Genomic DNA, 22,478 nt, shown 5'->3' with positions numbered 1-22,478 from the left:
CTGGGGGGAGTAGGGGAGCACATTTAACAGCCAGACAGCTTCACAGCGTCTCGTTTCAACACTGATCGAAATGTCCAGAATCACAGGCAACACATCACAGCACATGGCAGAGCTCGAGGCCTTCAGACGAAGTAAAAATAAACAACGCAGTGACACAGACTAAAAAAAGGGAGGAACAGAAGGGAAGGGGCGAAGTGGACAACAGATAAAGAAGTACACGCATACAAACACAAAGAGCAGAGACAGGAAACGGGAGCAGCAGGAGGAACTCACTGGCTTTGATGTTGAAGGTCACCGCGTCTGTACCATGCTCGTTGGAGGCATTGCAGAAAACAGTGATGTCAGAGGTGACCTTGACAGTGACCACACTGTGAACGCCCTCCTCAGTCTCCCTTTGCGATGCATGGAGGACCTGGTACGAAAAAAAACCACACACAGTTAAAGGTCCCTCTTTCTTCTGCGTAGGTCGGATCTGAAGAGTTGAATGCAGCTCTTACAGGAACTGTCACAGACTGAAGGAAAGTACAGACATCCACTTAATAAACCAAGAATAGGAGGCTTTCCTCTGCTGTACCTTCCCATCAGAGGTGGTCCAGATAACCTTAGGAGCAGGGAAACCTCTGGCATTGCAGGTCAGGTTGACTGTCTTCTCAAAATTCTCCTCTATCTCAGTGTTTTCTGCCTCCATGATCTTTGGTTGGCCTGCAGAGAGAGGAGCAAGAAATAATAACCATGAAAAGTTCTCCCATGGCCATAACTACTAAGAGGACATGTTGCTAACATACAAATAAAATATGCTTTCGTTTAAACTACAAATAAAAAATACAAGTGAAACGAAAACTGTCAAGATTTACCCTGGACATAAACAAGAAGTGTCCCACTGGTTTCCATTCCCTCAATCTCAGGAACAGTCACCACACACACATACGCCCCTGCTGTGTCATACGTAGCGTCCTTCAGCATCAAAGTGTGGTTCTTTGAAACCTCCTTTCCGTTCTACACACACATCAGGACACAAAAAAGCACATTTAACACACGCAGATATGAAGCAGGGGTTACCAGTGTGCTCACTTTTAGTAGATCAGACAGCTGATTTAAAAAAAGTTGTGCAGGGAAATTTCAACAAATGTGTATTTCATCTGCCAATCATTATGATAAACATAATAATGAGAAAATGATAAAATATCCTGTTTTTTGGGTGTAAACGACTTTTTACAGACTTCCTGGTTGGCTGCCTTTTACACAGACTCCACACAAATGTTTTAGATTGACTTTAGATTGAACTAATGAAGAGATGTGAAAAAGAAAAACAACTTTAATTTCACCCATGTCTGCTTGATAAACTCCCATAACGATAGTTGAAATGTAAACTTTGGTCTGCACCTTTTCTGAATCTAAGAAAGGACAAAACACCTTTCCCTTCTTGTGAACCCGGACCTGGAAACGTGTTTGACCTCCCCGGCTGAGATGATATCACATTCAACGTTACCTCAGCTGGAGAGGTCAAACACATTTCCATGTTGAAATGAAAATACAAGGAAGAGCTTATAAAAGCAAAACTGGCTGCTGCCACCAGGCAGAGCGAAATCTATGCGTGTGCATGTGGGCGACAACCACTTAATACCCCTACAGCTGTGACTGAAACTGCTTCTCTTCTGCTGCTTTATCCTCACTGAAATGAGTGGAGGCGGTAAGTTACACATCTGTGTGAAAGCCTTGTATTTTGGTACTGTATGTGTGTATGTTACCTTAAACCAGGCTGTGTGTGTCTGGAGAGAAGAGAGGGCGTTGCAGGTGGCTGTCAGCTCGTTTCCTTGAGCCATCTCATAAGTGCCTTCTGGCTTCACCTCAGCAGGATGGAGATCTATAGACACAGCAGGGAGAGAGAATTCAAACCAGGCACATACTGTCGTACTGCTGGTAAAATATATTTGTTGGAAAATCATATGAGTGCAGGTTTCTTACAGTTGACAAACACAGTGGTATTTCCTGAGATGTCATGCAAGGTTTCCATGTCCAGAGAGGTACACTGGTAAACTCCACTGTTTATAAGGGTCACATTTTCCAGCACCAACATCTCCGTGTCCCAACTCTTTCCACTCTACACAAAACCAAAGTAATCTGATCAACACATGAACATATAACTTTTAACTCAACAAAGTCAAAGTGCTAAAAAAAATGCAAATTTGGACTCCATCTGCTAAGGAAGAAACTATGCTCCTGCCTTTGGTGCATGAATAATGAGCACAAAAGGGTCGATTTTCTTACTCCTTCATGACTGATTGAAATTTCAGATGGATTATTCCCGTTGCCACGGCAATGTAGCTCGATTGTGTCCCCTTCCTTGATTTTGCCCTTTGGTGACTCCACCCAAACGTTTACAGCCGTGGAGGGGTCTGAAACAGAGAGAGGAATTCAAGGTCAGAACTTTAAGTTTCAGAAGGTTTATGTGATGGCCAAAACCATTCCCTGCAGCAAACTAGGATAAAATCTCCTCCTCATCCAGAACCTCTGAGTGCACAATGCCCTCCTGATGAGACTTTGTTGATAGGTGAAAAGAGGCGACTCCAAGTATATCAGGACACAAACAAGACCATCATTTTCAGTCCATATACAAGTTGCGGCAGCAGTTAAATGTCACTTCTTAAAATTGTATACACACATATCAGTTTAAAAAGAAACTTGATACGTGTTGGACTGTGTGTGACACTCACAGAATACAGTGACGTTAATACGGTCAGTCTCGGTCATCTTGAGTCCTCCAGGAACAAAGTAGGTGATCTGGCAGTAGAACAGAACATCTTTGTCCTCCTTCACCACCTTCAAGCTCAGCTCACTTTTAACTGAGAACAGGTGACTGGATTCAGTCGTAGTGCTCGTCTCTACTTTCACCTCTGGAAGACACAAAACACGAGAAAAGGGAAAGAAAGGAAAAGACATTAAACTACATTAAGCACAAACTAAAACAGTGAAGAAGTGCATCGCAGGCGTCACTGTCGATCCGTCTCACCATCGTGAACATTGCGCAGTGGCGTGTTGTTTCTGTACCAAGTGATGTTTGGCTTAGGGAAGCCATTTTTGACCTGACATGTGCCAATCTGTAGGAGAGGAGAGAAAATGAATTCATTGAACAAATTCAGGCTACAGTTAAATTGTAAACTTTTTATACTGTGATGTGATGTTTCAGCTTCTTTACCTTGGATAGGCTGTTTTGGTTGCTGGAGATCCCTGTCCCTACAGCCTCAATGGTAGGATTTTCTGGTATTTCTGTACAGGAATTAAGAACCGAATCACAAACTAGAAAATATTCTCAGTGTTTTGGCAGCTGATACTGTATACTACAGTTGAGAATAGTTCAGAAATGTTTTATTGTCTTCGTATATTGCAGGTTTGAGGTATTATTGTAAGCATTGAGTGGAGTTGAGGTCAAAGTGTTAGCGATGGAAGCAGTTTCAGTCGAAGTGAAAGTACTGAAAATCTGCTGTTAGTGTATTTGCTGAAAGCAGTTGAACTGCTGAGCACTGAATGAAAAATGAAAACTGAGTGTTAACTGACATGTAATGGCTGAAAGCAACTGAAGTGTTAGTGTAAGTGTTAGTAAGGAAAGCACTAGATTTGAGTGGGTCTCAAGACGAGGCGACTCTGGTTGCTCCGTGAAAATTTGCTCTGATCAAATAGTGGTCTGCAGTGTTTTCACTCCAACTTTTAGTATTGGCTTAGCTGGCTTGGAACCTCGACTGAGGTGATACCAAAACAGGTACCATGTACTATCTACAACTTTTGCCAATGGAAAACCAAAAAAGAACAGTTCCGAGTGACTCGAGTCGATCCGAACTGTGTACTGGAAATTAGGCAATAATGATGCATAAAGTAAGTGTGGAAACTGTGGGAGTTAAAAGAGACTGAAGAGTGTTTGTTGGAGAAAAGGCAAAATAAAGCAGAAGTTTTGAACAAATCTGAAAAGGCCTTGATGTGAAAAAGGCTAAATGAGGTTTCATGTCAGACTGAATCTTACCAAACACCTTCAGCTTTGTGCGTCCCTCCCCGTCTCCCTCTCCTATACTATCGATGAAACAGATGAATTCCACTTCGTCGTGCACCTGCACATTGCTGATACTCAACACCACCTGTTTAGTGGCTCCGGTATCATTCATACTGATCCGGTCTGTGAACACTGTGCCTTGTTCCACATATACCCCGGTGGAGTCCTGGTAGATAATTTTCTGCTTCTCACCCAACCGTGTCACCTAAAAGTTCATAAAGTTCAAACACATAAACATCACATGCAGAGACACAGCACAGCTCTCTGTGTATGTGTGCGTCAGGCTTGAGGAAACTCACATAGTACCACTGTATGATCAACCCGCCGATGCCTTCCGACGATGAGAACATACAGGCGATCTGAGCTGTGTCTCCCCTGTACACCTCAACTCTTCCTTCCATGTTTACCTCCACATCAGCCCACACTGAAAAAGAGAAAGAGCATACGGTCATTGTTGAATACATCTGTTCATTTTCGAGTGCCATCACAGTCGGTCACTCCTAGCTCATGTCAAAGTGAATTTTAAATACATCCTTAATATTTTTTCATTAAGATATGTTGATTAAAGATCTTTGTTGATGTAACAGAAATGCTCCTTTATGATGTACTCTAATCTACTATGTTGATAGTTGAGCCAGCAACTGTCAAAGGGTGCCAGTCAAACCTCAAATGAATGAAAATGATGTGGAAAATGTGAAAGGAAATATTGCATTAATACATGCTTCATGTACTAACTACACACATATACTAATGTGCATATTTAAGAGTCCAAAAAACACTTAAATAAATATATATCAGTCGATATTATCTAGTATTCACTGACAGATAACATGAATTAAGAGTTTTGTTAAGGATTCCTCGAAGTTAATAGCTGTGACTACAAGAACCTGAATTATGCTGAAGAAACAACTCAGTTCTGCATCCACACCCTGTTGACACACAAGTCAAAAGGAGGCAGAGAGGCCCAGAAAAAAAGAGAGAAGAAAGTCATGGTGGGTCAACGGGAAGAGAGAGATGCTATGACAGGAATGAGGAGCCCACCCATGTCCACATTAATGTGCAGCATTCCACCATGTCACCCTCTCACAGGAAGAAAGGCTCAATTTACAGGCAGCATAGTAGCACCACTGTTCCTTCATGATCTGTCTCTGAGGAACGAGTGGTTTTCCCCTTCCAGGGTCTCTCGCTGTGGCGCATCCTAATGGTGTATACGAGGGACCCCCCAATTACACTTCCACATCACAGCGTAGAGTGGATGTATGAGATTCCAGCGAGAGTTGTAGCCTGGAGGTAACGAGGCTGCCAGGTTTGATTTAGCCTTTTCTGAGTGTGTGTTCATTGTGCTGGTGGATGTGGATGTAGCTTTTCTCGCGGTAGAGAAAGAGCTGATGGCAGGAAATATCTGAGTTTATGTTCTGCTCAGAAGACTGTAAATGTGGTTTATCTGAATCTGCATGGAGCTTCTTTTACTTTTTAGCATCAAGAAGCACAACAGACTATATACAATAAAATACACTCTCATATTCCATAGACATACTAGGGCTGTAAGGATGGACTTAACTCACGATTTGATTCAATTCAATTCATGATACTGGGTTCACAATATGATTTTCTCACTATGTTCTAACAAATTGAGACAACATTGAAGACGAATTATGAAAAAGATTCCTTTATTTCTCAGATAAAATACTACAAAATTTTTATTTATATTATATTTGTTTATTTATCAAATTAAGGAGCCTTTTTCATTTTCTGATTTAAGAAAGTCACACCTCTGATTTTAAAACAGGGTGGTACATTTTCTGGTGCATGTCTTGTAGATAATAGCCATTTTTCTGGTATCTTACATTACATAAATAACTTTTGACCTCGGAAACAGCAATTTGCCAAAACAAAAACTTCAGCATCCTCTTCCTAACTTTATCTCATGGTCTTCCTTAGTTAGTCAGTATGGAACTTCGACACAATAGTTATCATGTGACGATACTAGAAGAGCACTTTCTTCCCCTTACAATGGAAACGTAACATTTATAAGAAATGCACTGAATGTTTTTTCCGCCTAACTAGTTCTGATATGACCTTATCTACTATTCTGTTACTCTGTATTTTAGCATTCAGCAAGTTTTTTTCTTGTTGGCAAAATCATTTTTTAAAGTTAGATAGCGAAAGGTCACTGCCTCAAATGTGAAAAATGAATCAAGTCATACATACTGAGCAAATTCCAGCCAAGAGCTCTGTCTTTTTTAATTTAACCTTTATTTAACCAGAAAGTCCCTTGAGATTGAAACCTGGCCGAGACAGCGCACCAGTTCCAATTTAAATAGAAATAAAAACAACAATCAACAGGGACAACAAACACACACAAGGAAGGGACTTAAATAAGGCAGTTGCAATACTCAGTTACATGGCTATACATTTTATTGTAGTGTATCACTATTCAAATAATAAAAAACGAGTGCAATAAATACTATAAGGTTTATTGTTTTACATTTAGTTTGTTTCAAACCTGGGAGACTGTTAGACAACTTCTTTTAGGTGCAAAAGCTCAACAGAATCCAGGCACTATTGTACCGTATGTGGTATCCAAAGACACTTCATCCAGGGAAAATGATGATATGATGCATAGTTGAGTGTAGTTAAGTGAATAACGCCAGAGCTGCTCACTGATGAGCTTATTACCCACACACACACCCCCCTGCCCCTCTGCTGGCATTACATTCTATCGTCATCTGCACGGATAACAAACATTTACTGCCCCCCCTCCTCCCAAACTGAACCTGACTGTTCCCTGACCTGCATCAACAATAAACATATAAACATGCCTCCCCCCGCCCTCTTCCTCACCTCTTCCACTCTTCCTCCCCACCCACCTTTTGAGCTCCTTCCTTGACATCCCCCACTTTTCTCTCCCACCTGCCAACCCCCTCTGCTGTGTGTTGCTGTTTACCGCTGGCTAATGGAGCTGGACTGATGCTTTCCTGTTAAAGAAATCCAATTAGACTTTCCAACATAGACATTTCCTGGCCATTAGCGATGGAAGGACAACGCTGACTCACTCGAAGAATCCCATCCCCCCCCCCCCCACCTGAGGACTTACCCGCAGAGAGAAGTGGGATTCAAAAAGGGATGAAAATTTAGATTCTACTTTGCATCAGGCTGAATATTTCACAAACTCTTCCTGACAGCTGGAGTCTGTTTGCTCATGGGGATCTCATTCAAATCTCATTAGTAATTTGATCAGTTCTCATCTCCACAGTGCGTCAATCAGAGGCTGGCACTCCAAGGCCTCGGATCGATCCTCTCTGATGATGAAAGAGCAGATATTGGAGCCCATGCACATTAGATAATAGTCCTAAATCAGTATGACAGAATAAAGCTGAGCATACCCTCCGACCGCTGGGGATGCTGGGCCTCTACAGTTTTATGAGATCCCCTCAGCAAACAACATGCTTTCCCCTGAAGAGTGTGTGTTTGACCCGGGGACAACAATTTCACATGCTGAGTGTGTGATTTCCACAAGAAAGGGGAATGTGCCCCGTCCGCTATAGTAAATATCTGCTGCTGACCCTGACCCTGAGGAGAGGAGAGGAATTCAGAACATATGGAAAGTGCAACGCTCTGACAGCTTACAGAGTGAAGTCACTATGACTTATGTGCTCATGGAAATAAAATAAATATATATATATATATATATTCAAAAACAAATCAACTTGTTTTGAAACCCTGCTACTGAGTCGTACAACCAGTAGGACACAAAATGTATCATTCTGAACTACTGTATAAGAAACATATGGCTGAAACTACTTTAATTAGCCAACTATTTTGTTTTTTAATAAATCCATTAATCTTGGTCTATAAAATGTCAGAAAATAGCATCTTTGAATTACTTGTTTCATCCGACCATCAATCCAAAACAACATTAAGAACAATTAAGAATCTGGAATAAGTGAATATTTGGCAAAGTTGTTCATCAACTAATCATTTTATCCTTATTGAACAAATAATATAGAATATTTTCACTTGATGTGAACCAGGTGATTAGCTTAGCATGGAGACTGGAGTCAGGGGGAAATATCTAGCTTTTTTTCCCTTTTCTTTCACTCTTTTTTTCTTGGAGGAAAAATAGTGCTAATAACGGAGCTTTAGAAGTGCTGTTTTTTGTTGCATTTGGACAGAGACAGGCTAGCTGTTTCCCCTTTATTTCCAGTCAATAAGCTAAGCTAAGCTAGTTGCCTGAAGCTTCCATACTGTATTTACCTAACAGAGTTGTATTGTATGGATGTTTTTATCTGACTCTCTGCAAGAACATAAATAATTGTATTTCCTAAAATGTTGAACTGTTCATTTAGACATGACTTTGGAAGTGTGAATGTTTTGGTCAGTAAAAGCATTAAAAATCTCCAGTAAAGGAAGCAGATATAGTTCAATGGGGTTTTCTTTGGAGACAGAAGAAAACCTTAAAGCAAATTTCAAATGAAGGCTCAACTTCAGAAGAATGAATTGAGAAAGCAGGAAACCCCTCACAAGAACAGCCCTGTTTATATTCCTGATGATGTATCATCAATGCAGTTAAAAGGAATATTTTGCTTTGATTTATGCAGCTGATTGAGTCTGGGTCACACGCATGCACATAAACCTCTCAATTAGTTTGTCAGCGCTGATAATTGAGCTTCAAAGAGCTCCAGTCGAAGCTGCAGGTGATCTCTCAACAGGAATAAATGTCTTGGGTCAATTGTCCCCCCCCAAAAAAACACAGCTCATCCCTCAAAGAGGACAGATTGCATTCAAAGGCACTGTAAAATTAGGTGCTCTTAAAGATAAGACAAAATAAGCCCCACAAAACACGGCACACAAAGGAGAAAAGGGGCAGAAAGGATAAGATAATCTCCAGGGGGAAGTTATATTAAAGACATTGTTATGTCTACTATGAAGTCAAAACCTTTTATCATAATACACAATCAGATACTGTCTGTTCAGAGAGACGATAACAAAACTTCCTGCCAGGCTATGAGCTTCTGTAGCTGCTTATCCAAATATACACAATCCGGGGGAAGATCTACGCCTGGCCACCCCAGCTGCCACTCCAGTTTGGTGTCAAATGCTGTCAAATTAAACAAATTTATTTAGATTAATTTTAAAAAATAACATTTAAAAAAAACGCAAATAAACACATACCATGTAATGATGTGTTATGGCCACCTTTAGTTATTTCTGTTCAATGAGTTACTAATGTGCCACAATAATATAATGGTTTTTTTTTGTTCAAATATCTTCATTTGATGGCTTTTCCAAGCAAATGATATATATGTAATTGTTTGCAACTAAATATGCATATATTTCTTCTACCCCTTAAAGTCTCCATGCCACCCGCTTGCCACCCCATGAATATTTCTCTAGCTCTGCCCCTGTATATAATCTCTTCACTTAGACCTCTTAATATAAGGAGATATAGAGAAAACCGACAAAGACAGAAAACAATCTGAAATCAGGATAATTTATCTTTAAACTTTGACCGTATATTTTAAACAGACGCTTCAGTGACAGGTACAGTAGACAGATGAGATGTGGCATGTGGTTGTTCAAAGGCTGGAATCTGTTCTGACTTTCTAACCATGAAGGTTTAGTCGACAGGCTGCAGACGACCTGCACCACCTCTGTCTGCTCTGGCAACTGGCCCGGACCACAGATGGTCATCGGTGAGGGAGAGGAGAGGACGTCCACCTTCAGCACATTAACTGTCATTCAAACCAGATTACTGCCCTGGACTCTTTTTGACATTAATCTAACTGTGTGGCAGGATGGTGAGTCAGGTGCAGAACACGCTGATTCCCTTTTGTCCTCCTCTGGTTAAGGTTACTAACCTTAAATAAGTGCTAAACATAATGGCTATAATGTTTTATATTGTATATTGTATCCCAAAAGCGCATATAAAAGTTATTTGCTGTTCAAAATGTATACACAAAATGAAACAGGACTGCAACAAGGATGAAAGCCAGACCATGAGTGTAATGTTCAATACACCACACTGTGAAAATGAATCAATAAAAAGAATTAACAAGCTACTGACTGGGTGGTACGACAGGAAAGGTAATTAAAATTAAATTTCATCCTCTGGGGACAATGAATATGCTGAAGAAACATCATCATGACAATCTGTAGGTCAGATTAGAGTTTTTCTTGACTAAAAGTGGAAAAGTGTGGTCTGATGGAGGTGCAAGAGGAAAGGACAGAAGGTCCCCAAAATCACAGTGAATTCCCATAACAAACTGCAGGTCAAGCTGGCAAATAGCTGCCAAGATATATTTTATATTGATGGACAGACGGACATTGATCTCTGTAGGTCTGCTGCCTGTGGAGAAAAAAAAAAAAACATTAAGAAAAGCGCTTCCTCAAAAAAAAAATCAGATCAAAAGCTGCGTCCGACAGGATGACGGCTCAGGTCAGGGGAACGCAGACGCACACAATCTGACATCTTTCAGCCTGTCTGTCTGGAAGTTGTGAGGTGGGACAAGCTCATCAGATGTGCAACAGGATCTGGCGCACACACACACACACACACACACACACACACACACACACACACACACACACACAGATCTCTGAGCTCAGTATCTCACTACTGACCTGAACTTGAGCCTCGACTCAACTACTTAACACATTAATACACGATTTGCAAATGTCTCAGAGCACAACTAGCACATGACACACATCCTTCTCTGCTGTGTTTCATTCACTACTTTGCAACCACTTATTTCAGCCATTCAACAGCAGCCTTTCGGCGCTCTCTAAAAGGAACTGTGTAGTCCATAATCCATTAATCTAGAAGAGAGAGTATGCAGTTTTGTTTGCATTACAGAGTCCTTATATAACCTGTTTCCTCTAACACAAGGTTAGATTTTAAGGTACTGTATTAATATTTACATACCGAGGATTCCCCCCGCTTAGACACTAATTCATGTTTAATTTACTTCTGGCACGTCCTTCCCAAGTAAAGGCTGAGGCTCCACTGAACTCAGGCGTAAAAGTAGTATGAGTATGAATATTATATTAAAAGGGTGGACAGCAGAGCTTCCCCTGAGTGTGTGTGTGTGTGTGTGTGTGTGTGTGTGTGTGTATGTGTGTGTGTGTGTGTGTGTTTGGTCATGAACCTTGAAATAATTGCTTGGCATCACCCACTTTTCCAGTCAGGTGATAGCACTGCTATACAGTCAGCCAAAAACAGACACGTGGGAGCATAATTATAATCATCTTGAAACTAATGAGGGCTGTATTACGTTTAATTATAATTATATGTTACATTTACTTCCTGGATGTTTTACTGAAACACAGTGTGCATACCACAGTGTACCACCATCACTTGCAACCAAATAATTCCCCTAAAAACACAGTGGTAAAAATGAAGTGACAGCTCTGGGACATGTTTCCAGCCTTGTCACATCTAAGAATAACAATGGCCTATCAAGCTTGTTTGCTTACATGATACAGCAGAATTACAGAGCACTGACCCGACTGGCACCAGAAATAGCAGCCCTACTTCAGGACAGGGTGAGAGAGAGACAGGGAGCATGGGAAAACAGTGCCTCAGTCGGGCCGCTCTTTGTACGGATGTAAATAGGTCCGAGCCGAGTGAATAGTGTAGAGTTAACTGGAGAAACAGATAAAAGAGAAGTGAGAGAGGATAGAAAAGGAATAGACAGGGGTAGGGCAGGAAGAGAAATCTAGGTGGCAGACTGAGATGTGTGAAGAAGTGGGTGTTTAGTTCTCTGCCAGTTGCTGTGGCCTCTGACATTTATCACACTAATCCCTCAATGGCACACTTACAATATCTTGTGGAGGGAAGGAAACCTTATCAAGCTGAAGATAACAACTCTCACTCAACGTGGTGTGAAGAGAAATTCAGAGAGATGTTCAAAATGCCAACAAACTAATACTCCTTGACTTTCCGCTTTCATTCCTCCTGACCGGCTGCAGTCTTGTCACACAAAGGCACCGTTCACTTTAAGGGTGCATTCATTCCTCTCAGCAGCTCTCTGAATCATGCCAAAGATATGCATAACTGATGGTAAAAATCTGATAATAAGAGGCATTATCATTCTGACTGGCAGTGTAGCAGTTATGGCCTCTCATACGTTGAATTGTTATCTTTTAAATGGTCCGTATCAAGCTAGATTCTCTCCTCCAAAAAGGTATTATCCCTTCATGTTTCATCAAAAATATTAGTGTCTCTGTTATTGGGCTTGAGGAGAATTAAAAATGTGAAACTTTGATTATAGAAAAAGGCTGTGCGTGTTAAATTGATGCAGATGTCGACAGTTAATGTTTATTTAAAAGACAAAGAAAGAGGTTTGTATGCAAGATCAGCAAATACATAATGCATTAAACATTTTAAATATGCAAGTTCACTTAATCCAGATCATGCCAGCATAACTCCACTTACACCAGAAGGTCTGCATATTCAACGGCACACAGTTCCAGCTTTAACTATATGAATAGAAAACATATTAACTGTAGAATAGCCGGACTGTAAAGGTAATTAACGTGTATCAGATGCAACTAGAGCTTAAAGAACATGTGTCCATGCCACAAACCATGTAGGTTAATTGATGTTGAACACGTCAACGATATCCAATATCTGTGTATGAAAATATACCTAAACATGAAAAAGTAACTAAGCAAAAGTAATTTCTCAATTTATTCTTGAAGTGCAAATACAGCACAGGAATTTTAAAGGTGCAAGTTTGAATATTTCAGCATTACAAAGTTTGAAATCTTCGCAGTTATTGGGACGCTATCGATTTCACACATTAGGATCAGTTTACCCGTCGTGGGCAGTGCTACTCGCTCAGCCTGTGAAAACAGTTGTGTAATGTCTTCAGTGGCAACTGGAGAGCTCTGAGAAAATAACCCTGATGATATCATCAAACCTGTGGTACAAACTGGTGGGGCATTTACCAGGCAAGGAAAGTCAAACAAAAGATAAAACCCAGTTGCATTGGGGGAATTACCGGATCCAGGGATTTTGGCCAAATCAGTTTTGACCACTATTGTTTATTCTTTGTTATTCTTAAATCTCTTGCAAGTCCCTGAACTTTAAGGTAGTTCAGTACTGAATCAGTGGAGGGGCCCTTTATCTGTAGGGTGAAGCAGATACAGAGTAACTTTGTGATATTGTCATTAAGTATAAAAAATGTTTTCTCTTCTGTTCTTCCTGGGAAAATCAAGTTAAGTTATCGAGAGTGCACTTAGTGGCACAAGTTAATAAAAACCTGGTCTCGAAGAGCAAACACAGCCAATCCCACCTCCTGGAGGACTGCAAATCTTCATTCACATTTGAGGGATGGGCAGACGCAGCCAAATTCTCATCCCCCCTTTAATGATCCATTAACAGAACAGTAGCCCCACTTAGTGTGGGTCAACTCAGCTTTGCTTAATGGTGCAAAGGAATGTTATGAGAAACTCTTGAAACGGTACACACTAAAGGCCTTGTCACACGTTCATCAATCACATCAGTCCTGTGACGCATTTGAACACACATCACACAGGGGCCTTGGCTTTAATCAGGCATTCAGAACGAAAAAAGTACTCACTGACTCCCCCACACAGCTCCTGGCACATAAGACACATTTCTCCATACACTTTGCATGCAGCAGGCTTTTATAATGTCATGTCATGATTAAGACACTCAAATAAAAGAATGACAGACTTCTCTATAGCAGAGACTAATAAATATGCATGATATGTGTACCAATTATTTTTTGCAATGCTAAAGATTTTGTTACACCATGTTAAAGATCCAGCTAACAAACCTATAATCTGTAATTCTGCAGAGAACTCAAAACTTCTTTGATCCACAATAAACCACCCCAACACCAGGCTCTTTGACCCAAGAGTGTTTCACTCTTCCTTCATAAATATGCATGCTTCTTTTTATCCTGTTTGCTCGCATTAGTCGTTACCAGTTAGCATGGCTTTCATTTATTAATGAGGTCTCCAGTGACCTTATTAAGGTTACATCAAGAGAGACATTTATGAAACTAGTCTTGTTGCTGCGACCTTGGGCTGGAGGGATCGGGGGTGGCTTCATTCCCACTATGTTGGCTGCACACAGTAACTCCCCTGAAGTAGAGAGGACTGGCCAACAGCACCCAACAGAAATAGCAGCTAGAAACTGGACTCCAGAGGAATTACAGGAGTTTTCAATGGATCAAGATAGGAAGGGTGTAGATTAGTAAAAGATAAAATTATATGTATTTCAGTGTACATGGTAAACAAATCTGAGCAAGCACACTATTCAGGTATATTGTTAGTGCTGAAATGATTAGTCAAAATTAAACAAAATGTCAAAAAGATGCTGGTTCCACTTTATTTTCTTTACAGATGGAATCCTGTTTGGTTGCAAACATAACTTTTTTTTCCACAGAGCAGTTTAACGATTTGCTGCCTTTCATATCGCTGTAAATGAGATAGTTTTAACAGGGGTACATTTTTTTATCGCGTTCTTTCTAGCCTAGCACACTTTGTAGTTTTTTCACATGCTGTTGCAACAACTAGTAACGTTAGAAAACTAGACCTAGCTAGACCGGAAACAAAACAACAGGCATGCCGCACGCACTTGTTTAAGAGTAGTAGACGTTACGTTTTGAGTGGATGGCGAGCGCGAGACACCAAAATGGATGCCAATAATATTCTGAATGGAAAGTTTACTTTTAAAAAGTTGCCAAATGGTTCCATTGACAAGACCAAAGTGATCTGTGTGTTTTGTCGTCGTGAACTGAGCTATCATCGCAGCACGTCCAGTCTGAAATACCACCACCAAAAAGAAATCAAGGGACATTTAGAATAGATAAAAATGTGCGATTAATCGCGATTAAATATTTTAATCGTTTAACAGCACTAGTTTAAACTTTTGGTTGTTTTGGTTTTAGTTTCAGAGATTCAGACTATGAATATTATATTCCATTTAGACCCTCCTACACACTGGACCTTTAAGGTACCAGTGAGACAATGACATACGATCCAGGAAGTTCAGTTGGAGTTACCAATTAATGTGTTTATCAGACAAACAATGCACAGTTTATATTACTCATAGACCAGATTTTACAACTCTGTAAATTGATCATCAAAGCAACTATTTTATCTTTTGACCTGACAAAATAAATATGATGTTCACGTTACAAAGTAATCTTAGACTGGAGAAACAAAATAAGCATTTTGAAGACGTCAGAGTGAAATTGTGAATGAGGTATTTTTTGACATTTTTTTAAAGATTAGCTGCGGAAGTAGACAGACAGGAAATCTGCCTTTTCTGATATCCAAAAGTGGTCATCAGTCAGAACTAAATCACAGTTACAGTATATGCAACTTACTACTTTCTGATGTGTTACAGACTGACAGTTAATCAATATAACCAAGAAAAAACAGACCGTTTCATTGATAATACAAATAACCATTTATATGCAACCCTTAAGTTGCAAGTACAGAGTTCTCCTCTGTATGGAGCCTGTGTGGGGTTCAGGTGATGCTTTTATTGCTGCGTGCAGAGACAATGAGATGGACGGTGGCAGCTGCAGCGACCAAACTGCACATTCCCACGATGCCTGAGAGAAAACAAGGTCAACTTGTCTCACTGACCTGCCAGACACTTTCCTTAAAAACACACACACACACACACACACACACACACACACACACACACACACACACACACACACACACACACACTCATCCCCAGGGTGCTGGAGCCGAATGCAGGCAGTGTCCACTCAACATGCCATCAGAGTTAACGATTTCCAAAAGGCAGAGGAGACGGAGGATGCAAAGAATGTAAATACAGTGGAAAGGATAAGAGTAGACCACACAACAGGGGAGAAAGGGAGGGAGTCACATTGCTCTCTGATTTCTCACCCGGTGATCTGACACTGTATTCCATTTCAACAGACCACCTGTTGTGCAGATCAGCCCGGGCTAGACCTGGCTTGGTTCTCAGCACGCCAGACTCCAGTCCATCTTTCAGGGGGGGCCTCTGCTGACTCACAACTGTTACAACAGTACGGTAATAAAGCTTTCAATGGGTCTTATAAAGTCACTTTTAACAGTGGAGGCGGTGGATCGACTACTTACGTAGAAATACTCAATGCTGATTCTCAGCAGCTAGAATGAAGCTGCCACCAAGCAAGGCGATTAATGGCCACTATGGCCATCTATGCCACTCTCATGTTTATTACACACACACAAAGCTACAGCCAACGGCCGGGTAGCGTAGCTTAGCATAAAGCCTGGAAAAAGGAAGAAACAGCTAGCATGGCTCTGTCCAAAAATAACAAAATCCATCTACCGGCACCTCTAAAGCTCACTAATTAACACATTATACCTTGTTTTCTTTGCAGGATGCAGTGGCTTTAGTCACTAATCATCACTTAAAGCACCCACAACAACGAAACCCTCCAACTCAGAGCTAAAACCTTGCACTTCTCCGAACTTTTTATATCACGTTCCCCTTTCAAAACCCCAAAAAACCCATCTTGTACCTTGCGTGTCAGTTTGCTCTCAGAATAAATCTCGCTAACGTGAACCGAGATAACATCGGCATCAGAGCACTCTTGTTCCTTTATTGCTCCCAAATGACTCACATTCATAACATTTTTTTCACAGCAGACATTTTGAATTGTTATCGGAGGAAAAGGCACAGGTGGAACTAATAACATTAACGATGGCTCCGTTGCAGCAATAACAATGTTATTAGTTACACCTGTGTTTAACAGGTCAAAATATCTGCAGTGAAAAGGTCTATTCAACTTTAAGTTTAAGACCACTTAACTGCTGTTTTGTGACTGTACACACACACACACACACACACACACACACACACACACACACACACACACACACACACACACGCACACACATTTTCTGCTTTTATACTGATATTATTATTGCAATGTGTTATTTCCTGTATGTTCATTTTGTGTTTTTTCTAAAGCTGTGACATTTTACCCACCTGGATTCTCTCTTCCTGCACCACTTGGCATTTTTATGTATTGTTCAAACTGCGAAAATCTCTCCACATTTTGGGCATTACATACCATAACAGTACACTTGTAACTGACTGCTGGAAGAGGGCTAGCATCAAAATCCTTTCTGAGCAGTCTCAGACCACAGCTGTGAAGATCCAACCGCAGGCCTTTAGCTGCGAGGAGCAGCACAGGTTCACTGAGCTGAGGCTAATCCCTCTTTAGTAAGCAGCTCTTTGGTCTTCCCTCAGCAGTTCCACTCCAAAGAGAGTTCACTCTGTTCCCCTGCCTTTGATAACTACTTGGCAACAAGACAAGACCATCTCCCCTTTACTCAAAGTTTTTACACTCAGCTATTTTGATATGCCCCCACACACACATAGACACATATAAAATATGTGGGATGCAGTCATCTTCCCATGTCCAAATCCACGACTCCAATAATATTAAAAAAAAACATTCTAAAATTGCTCCCATAATCTCACATATCTATGCCTACTTCCATTTCTATGTCTATGTGTGTGTGTGTGTGTGTTTTTCATTGAATCTCAGTGGGCCATTTCCTCATGCCTGGTCCCATGGTGGTACAAACGCCCCCTCCATCCTCTTTCCCACGTCCCAAATGACAAAATGGTCTCCATATCAGCCACTCTGTAGGCAGAAGTAAAATAACACAGGCTCCTTGGAAGTATGGGAAAGGGCAACAAGGACAGTATTTTTGTACGATGCTGATTGTGACTATACAGAAAGAGAGAGAGAGTGAGAGAGAGAGAGAGAGAGAGAGAGAGAGAGAGAGAGAGAGAGACAGACAGACAGACAGAGAGAGTCCCATGACATGGCTTCACAAGTATGAGATGTGCGTTGCTTGCTGCTGGCAAATTATGGCTAAAGATAGATTGCAGATACACACACACAAACACTGTTGAAGCTTTTTACCCATTGACTCACAGGATAAGGTACTCAGCAGCAGCTCTCTCCTTTTTTGGTGGATGCTGGAAGTGGCAATAATGAATCGCAAAATCGTTTACTGCTCTTTCATGGGAAGACATCCATTTGCTACCTTTGTTTACTTGTACAGGTGTGGGTTTGTGTCTGTGTTTAAGTGATCAGGATGTATCCGCAACCAATCATTGTTGGGAAAGTTCCAGTGTTACAGAGACAAATGGTCTGATGGCTAAAGGGCAACAAGCACAGGGTGCATGGTTAAATTTCATGTTATATAACTTGCTTCATGACACCACCAGTGTGTGAGCTTACATAATAAACAATAGGTATGAGTGTATTTACACACGTCATACTCCATCATTATGTGTTGGCCTTAAGTGTTTATCAATATGCAACATGGCAAACTGGCATTTTTAAATATATATAAAATGCCCTCATATGTATAAATGTAATAAGTTGAAAAAGTAGTGATCTTTAAATTCATGGAAAACTGTTACTTTGTAGAAAAAAGTAATGACCTCCTGCAGCATTCATGCCACATGGATGGTTGACTTACAAGCAGTCACGTAACACAAAAACGTATGATTACAGAGTGGGTCGAGTGAGGGCTAAAAACAATTTGCATAGACAATATAACCCTATAACATAACATTATATTTGGGTTTAATAACCTTCGACAACGGACTTAAGCTCACATGAGGTGTCCCTACTTGTTTGATTTTCAGGAACTTCTTTATTATTAAGCACAAAGTTGGATATATTGGAGCGTTTAGAAAAAGTGTGTTCACATTAAGTCTATTTTAAAGTTAGCCACCTGAGGGGTGAAAACTAAAAAAGTCCAGTCTATAAACTTGTAAGAAAACTGTAACTTTCAGTTTTTTATACTGAATGAGTTAATAAATAAATGATCAATGTTTTAATGGATAATACATCACAAACATAATGGAGGCAAAGATACTATTTAAAGCTGCTTTAGGTTACACAAGCTCAAATCCTATGTACAGTAGAAGAGGATTCAGGAAATTAGTTCTTAATCACACTAACGTCATCTCAAGTTCTGCAAAATCCAGTATCGGTGTTGACGTGAACTCATTTCTTGCTCACATGCTTTAATTGCCAAAAGCTTTGCCCATTTATCACAGCACAAATAAAAAGATCAATTTAAAATATCTCACATGTTTTGATCTGAGGACCCGGGCGCAGCATGATGAAGCAACGGAGCCACGGAAACAATGACCTCTTTTTACTACATCAGCTGTTTCTACTTGGAGAAGGCGGATTAAAATGAGATGAATGAAACTGAATCAAATCATATCAGGCCACTTTCAAGTGAATGTCTGGTGTGACCCAGATAGAAAACATATCTCAGTAATCACAGTTCCATGAACAGAAACAAAGAACTCAAGAACAAAAATCATTTATTGGAAAAATAAACTGATACAAAGCTGTAAGATATTTACTCCAATATGACAGAAAAGACTATATTCAGGACTTCATAATCCCAAACACTAAAGCCAGAGAGCAAACCATAAAAGTTAACTACGAACCGTGATGTACTGTAACTAAACACTGAGAAGTCACAGCGTACACACATCAGTCTGCTCTGTGGAGTCAGCGCCACAGTGTCACGGCTGTGGTTGACAGGTTGCATTAGGTTAAAAGGGTCCTAATGTGCATTAGATCAGCACAGAGCATTATTTCAGGAAAACAACATCCATTATTAAGCAGGGTGTTGAACTATCGGAGAATAGACAGAGATCCTGACAGGCCTCTAGTCTCCACTTGTGCTAGTGCAGCTCCCAAAAGACAACTTCAGATCCAAGGATCAGCCAGAATCTGAGCTTTGTACTTCTAGAGCTCTTATCTCTGCCTGTTGTCTTACTAGCACCTATCCACTGTGAGCTCAACACAGCTTCAGAAAACACATGAAAACAGACAAATCAAGAGCAAATGAAGAAAAAATCTTCACCAAATTGACAACATATGAGCAAATTAATAAAATGCAGGCAAACTGAGAAAAGTGTTCACTAATTTGATGACACATGCAGCAAAACAAACACAACCAAATACAGAAATGCAGTTAAGTTTATAACTTAACATCAATAATGTTGGAAAATGAGCTAATGATTTAAGTTTATTTCTCGATTACCTTCTCACTGTGAGTGATGGGGTTAAGTTGGCTAACTCAACAACTTCTGCGTCCAGGCATGTTCATCAGTTTTTAGCGTCCCGTGCTTCAAAACGTCATTTTGAAACTCTGTTTTTTTCTATGCAGTGTTTCAGTATTTGGTTGTGCTGCTTGTGTTGTTTGTGTTTTATTTCTATATTTTTCCCCCTAAATGCTGTGAATGTGTCACTTGACTTGTATTTTCTTAAGTCCGAAGCTTGAGCTGCTCGTATTCTCATTGAGCCTTGAATCCACTGTAGATATCCAACAAACAAGGACCACGTTCAAGGGAAGATTTATGTCTTAGACCTGTCAACTCACCACAGACTGAATCATCTTGCCTTAACTGGACCCTTCAGCCCCATTTCTTTGGTGACTTCCCACAAAAGGAGGCACAGGAAGACAGATGATGGGTTTACTAGTAACTTTCACTAGAGAATAGTCCAGAAGGTAGCCTTTTGCAGTAATTAGCCATGGTTCCTGGTAAATGAGCAGCACTGGAGTCTCAATTTCTATCTAAAAAGCCAGAGGGGAAAAGGAGAGGCCCCTCTGCCGAGCAGTGAGTGATTTTCTCACATTGGCAATACTTAGTGGTGGGACAGAGAACGCTCTGTGTGTGTTTGACCTCAGAGCAGAGACAAGAGGTGAAGAAGCACATAAGTCACAGTCAGATAAAGCGCAGCAGCCAGTGATGGAGTTCCTACGAAATGACCTTTACTCACACCAACAAAATGACATTTCAGGGGACTTTGACATTATATCTTCTTAATAATAATTTCTGACATCAGTTCAAATGTCTAGTAAAGAAAAAAAAAACATTGCTGAGAGCTGAGAAAGTTTGAAGTTGTTCTCTCTGCTCTGGTTTCAAATCAACCTTCAGTTTCACGTCACAAATCTAAAGCACATGTCTGTTTTTTCTCCTCAATGCTGTACACTCTGTCATGAATGCACTCGACTGTATATCATGCTGGACAGAATCAATCACACAGCAAGGTTTTCATGCCTCCACGTGCACTGCAAAATCTTTGCAGGTGTGCCTCAAGTCTGGAAACCACATCTCCAGGTTTGGAAAAGTTAAGCCTGTCTTGTTACCATCTTATCAGTATCAGATACCCTTTCCTCAGGTTAACATGTTATATTCTGCTGCGTTAATGTATTATTTGCTGTTCCAAGGATCACAGATTTGCTGGCTTGATGTCGTGCAGCTCTGCAGATGCTCATGTTAAAAGCTTCTCTCCTTTGACAAAATTAATAACATAATAAATATCTGATAGTGGATAAAGACAAAGCTCTTAGTTCCTATTAAGGCGTCTTAGTGGCCTGAGACCATGTCACATTAATTCCCTCAGCCTCAATCATTCATGTCTCTCTTGCTCGAGCTAGCTACTTTAGTACCTTCTCCTATCAAATATAAAAAATAATGCTAAAAAATATCATTCAACACATTGTTTAAGAGCTACTGGAGTTAATTTGTCATTCTGGTACAAGACAACTAGAGGTTGAACATTTAAGAGCAGCTATTGGCAGAAATGGAATATAATATAATATAATATATGGTATGTGTTCATTAGTGTATAATCACCTGAAAATAAGAACTGATGTGTTTTTGTTATCTTAGAATCACCAGTTTTTATCATGGAGTCCACTATGTTTCTACAGTAGCCCAGAACAGACAACACTGGCTCTGGACGAGTTTAGTAGCCAACGTAGTTTCTCCCTTACACACTTGGAACGGGAGGGTGAGGTGAGGGAGTTGCAATTGCTAGATGCCACTAAATCCTACAGACTGGTCCTTTAAGAGCAAAGAGGTTTTGACTAAGCAACACTATCAGTATTATCTTATAATCTCTCTGTATTTCATACCTTTCATAGTCTGATGCAAACAACAAACAGCTAACAGGAGTAGAGACACTACACGTACAACCAAGATTTGTGAATTTAAGGCATCTGTTTTCAGGACGAAGCACCCACAACTTTAAACCATTTCCCTCTCAGGTTTCAGGTTATTCACAGTGGACTAGTAACTGAAGACAGAAATGTGAGCCACAAACTCTCCAGTGACCAAATTTGTTGAATGTTGAATGTAAATACGTGTAGCCATTACTAACAAAACAAGCTTATTATAATAATTATATTTGTCAAACAGTGCCGAGGCCTCAGGCAACTAACAACAGAATGGCAATTGTTTGTCACTTGAGACTTCAGTGGTTTCGATGAACATGAATTACTGGATTTTCTATCAAATTAAGCAAAGTGGGAGTTCTGCAATGTCAGTGATGTTAATTAATTTTTGTCCGGATGCATTTTCTACAAC

At 40.3% G+C, this 22,478-nt stretch overlaps 1 protein-coding gene across 3 annotated transcripts in view; it reads right to left on the bottom strand.

The window, feature by feature from the left end:
• mcamb (melanoma cell adhesion molecule b) overlaps nucleotides 1-22,478 on the bottom strand; it is a 37,140-nt gene that overhangs the window by 5,270 nt on the left and 9,392 nt on the right. For all 3 annotated transcript variants that reach the window (XM_051397873.1, XM_051397874.1, XM_051397876.1), the window contains exons 2-12: nucleotides 4,342-4,466; nucleotides 4,016-4,247; nucleotides 3,197-3,267; nucleotides 3,011-3,098; nucleotides 2,715-2,894; nucleotides 2,269-2,396; nucleotides 1,966-2,101; nucleotides 1,749-1,864; nucleotides 855-996; nucleotides 575-702; nucleotides 274-412 (exon numbers count right to left, since the gene is read on the bottom strand). In XM_051397873.1, coding sequence (XP_051253833.1) covers nucleotides 274-412; nucleotides 575-702; nucleotides 855-996; nucleotides 1,749-1,864; nucleotides 1,966-2,101; nucleotides 2,269-2,396; nucleotides 2,715-2,894; nucleotides 3,011-3,098; nucleotides 3,197-3,267; nucleotides 4,016-4,247; nucleotides 4,342-4,466 — 1,485 coding nt within the window. The remainder of the gene's footprint in view (nucleotides 1-273; nucleotides 413-574; nucleotides 703-854; nucleotides 997-1,748; nucleotides 1,865-1,965; nucleotides 2,102-2,268; nucleotides 2,397-2,714; nucleotides 2,895-3,010; nucleotides 3,099-3,196; nucleotides 3,268-4,015; nucleotides 4,248-4,341; nucleotides 4,467-22,478) is intronic.

Source organism: Dicentrarchus labrax, unplaced genomic scaffold (assembly GCF_905237075.1).
Source record: "Dicentrarchus labrax unplaced genomic scaffold, dlabrax2021, whole genome shotgun sequence".
Lineage (NCBI taxonomy): Eukaryota > Metazoa > Chordata > Actinopteri > Moronidae > Dicentrarchus > Dicentrarchus labrax.
This window is presented reverse-complemented; position numbering and strand designations above follow the sequence as displayed.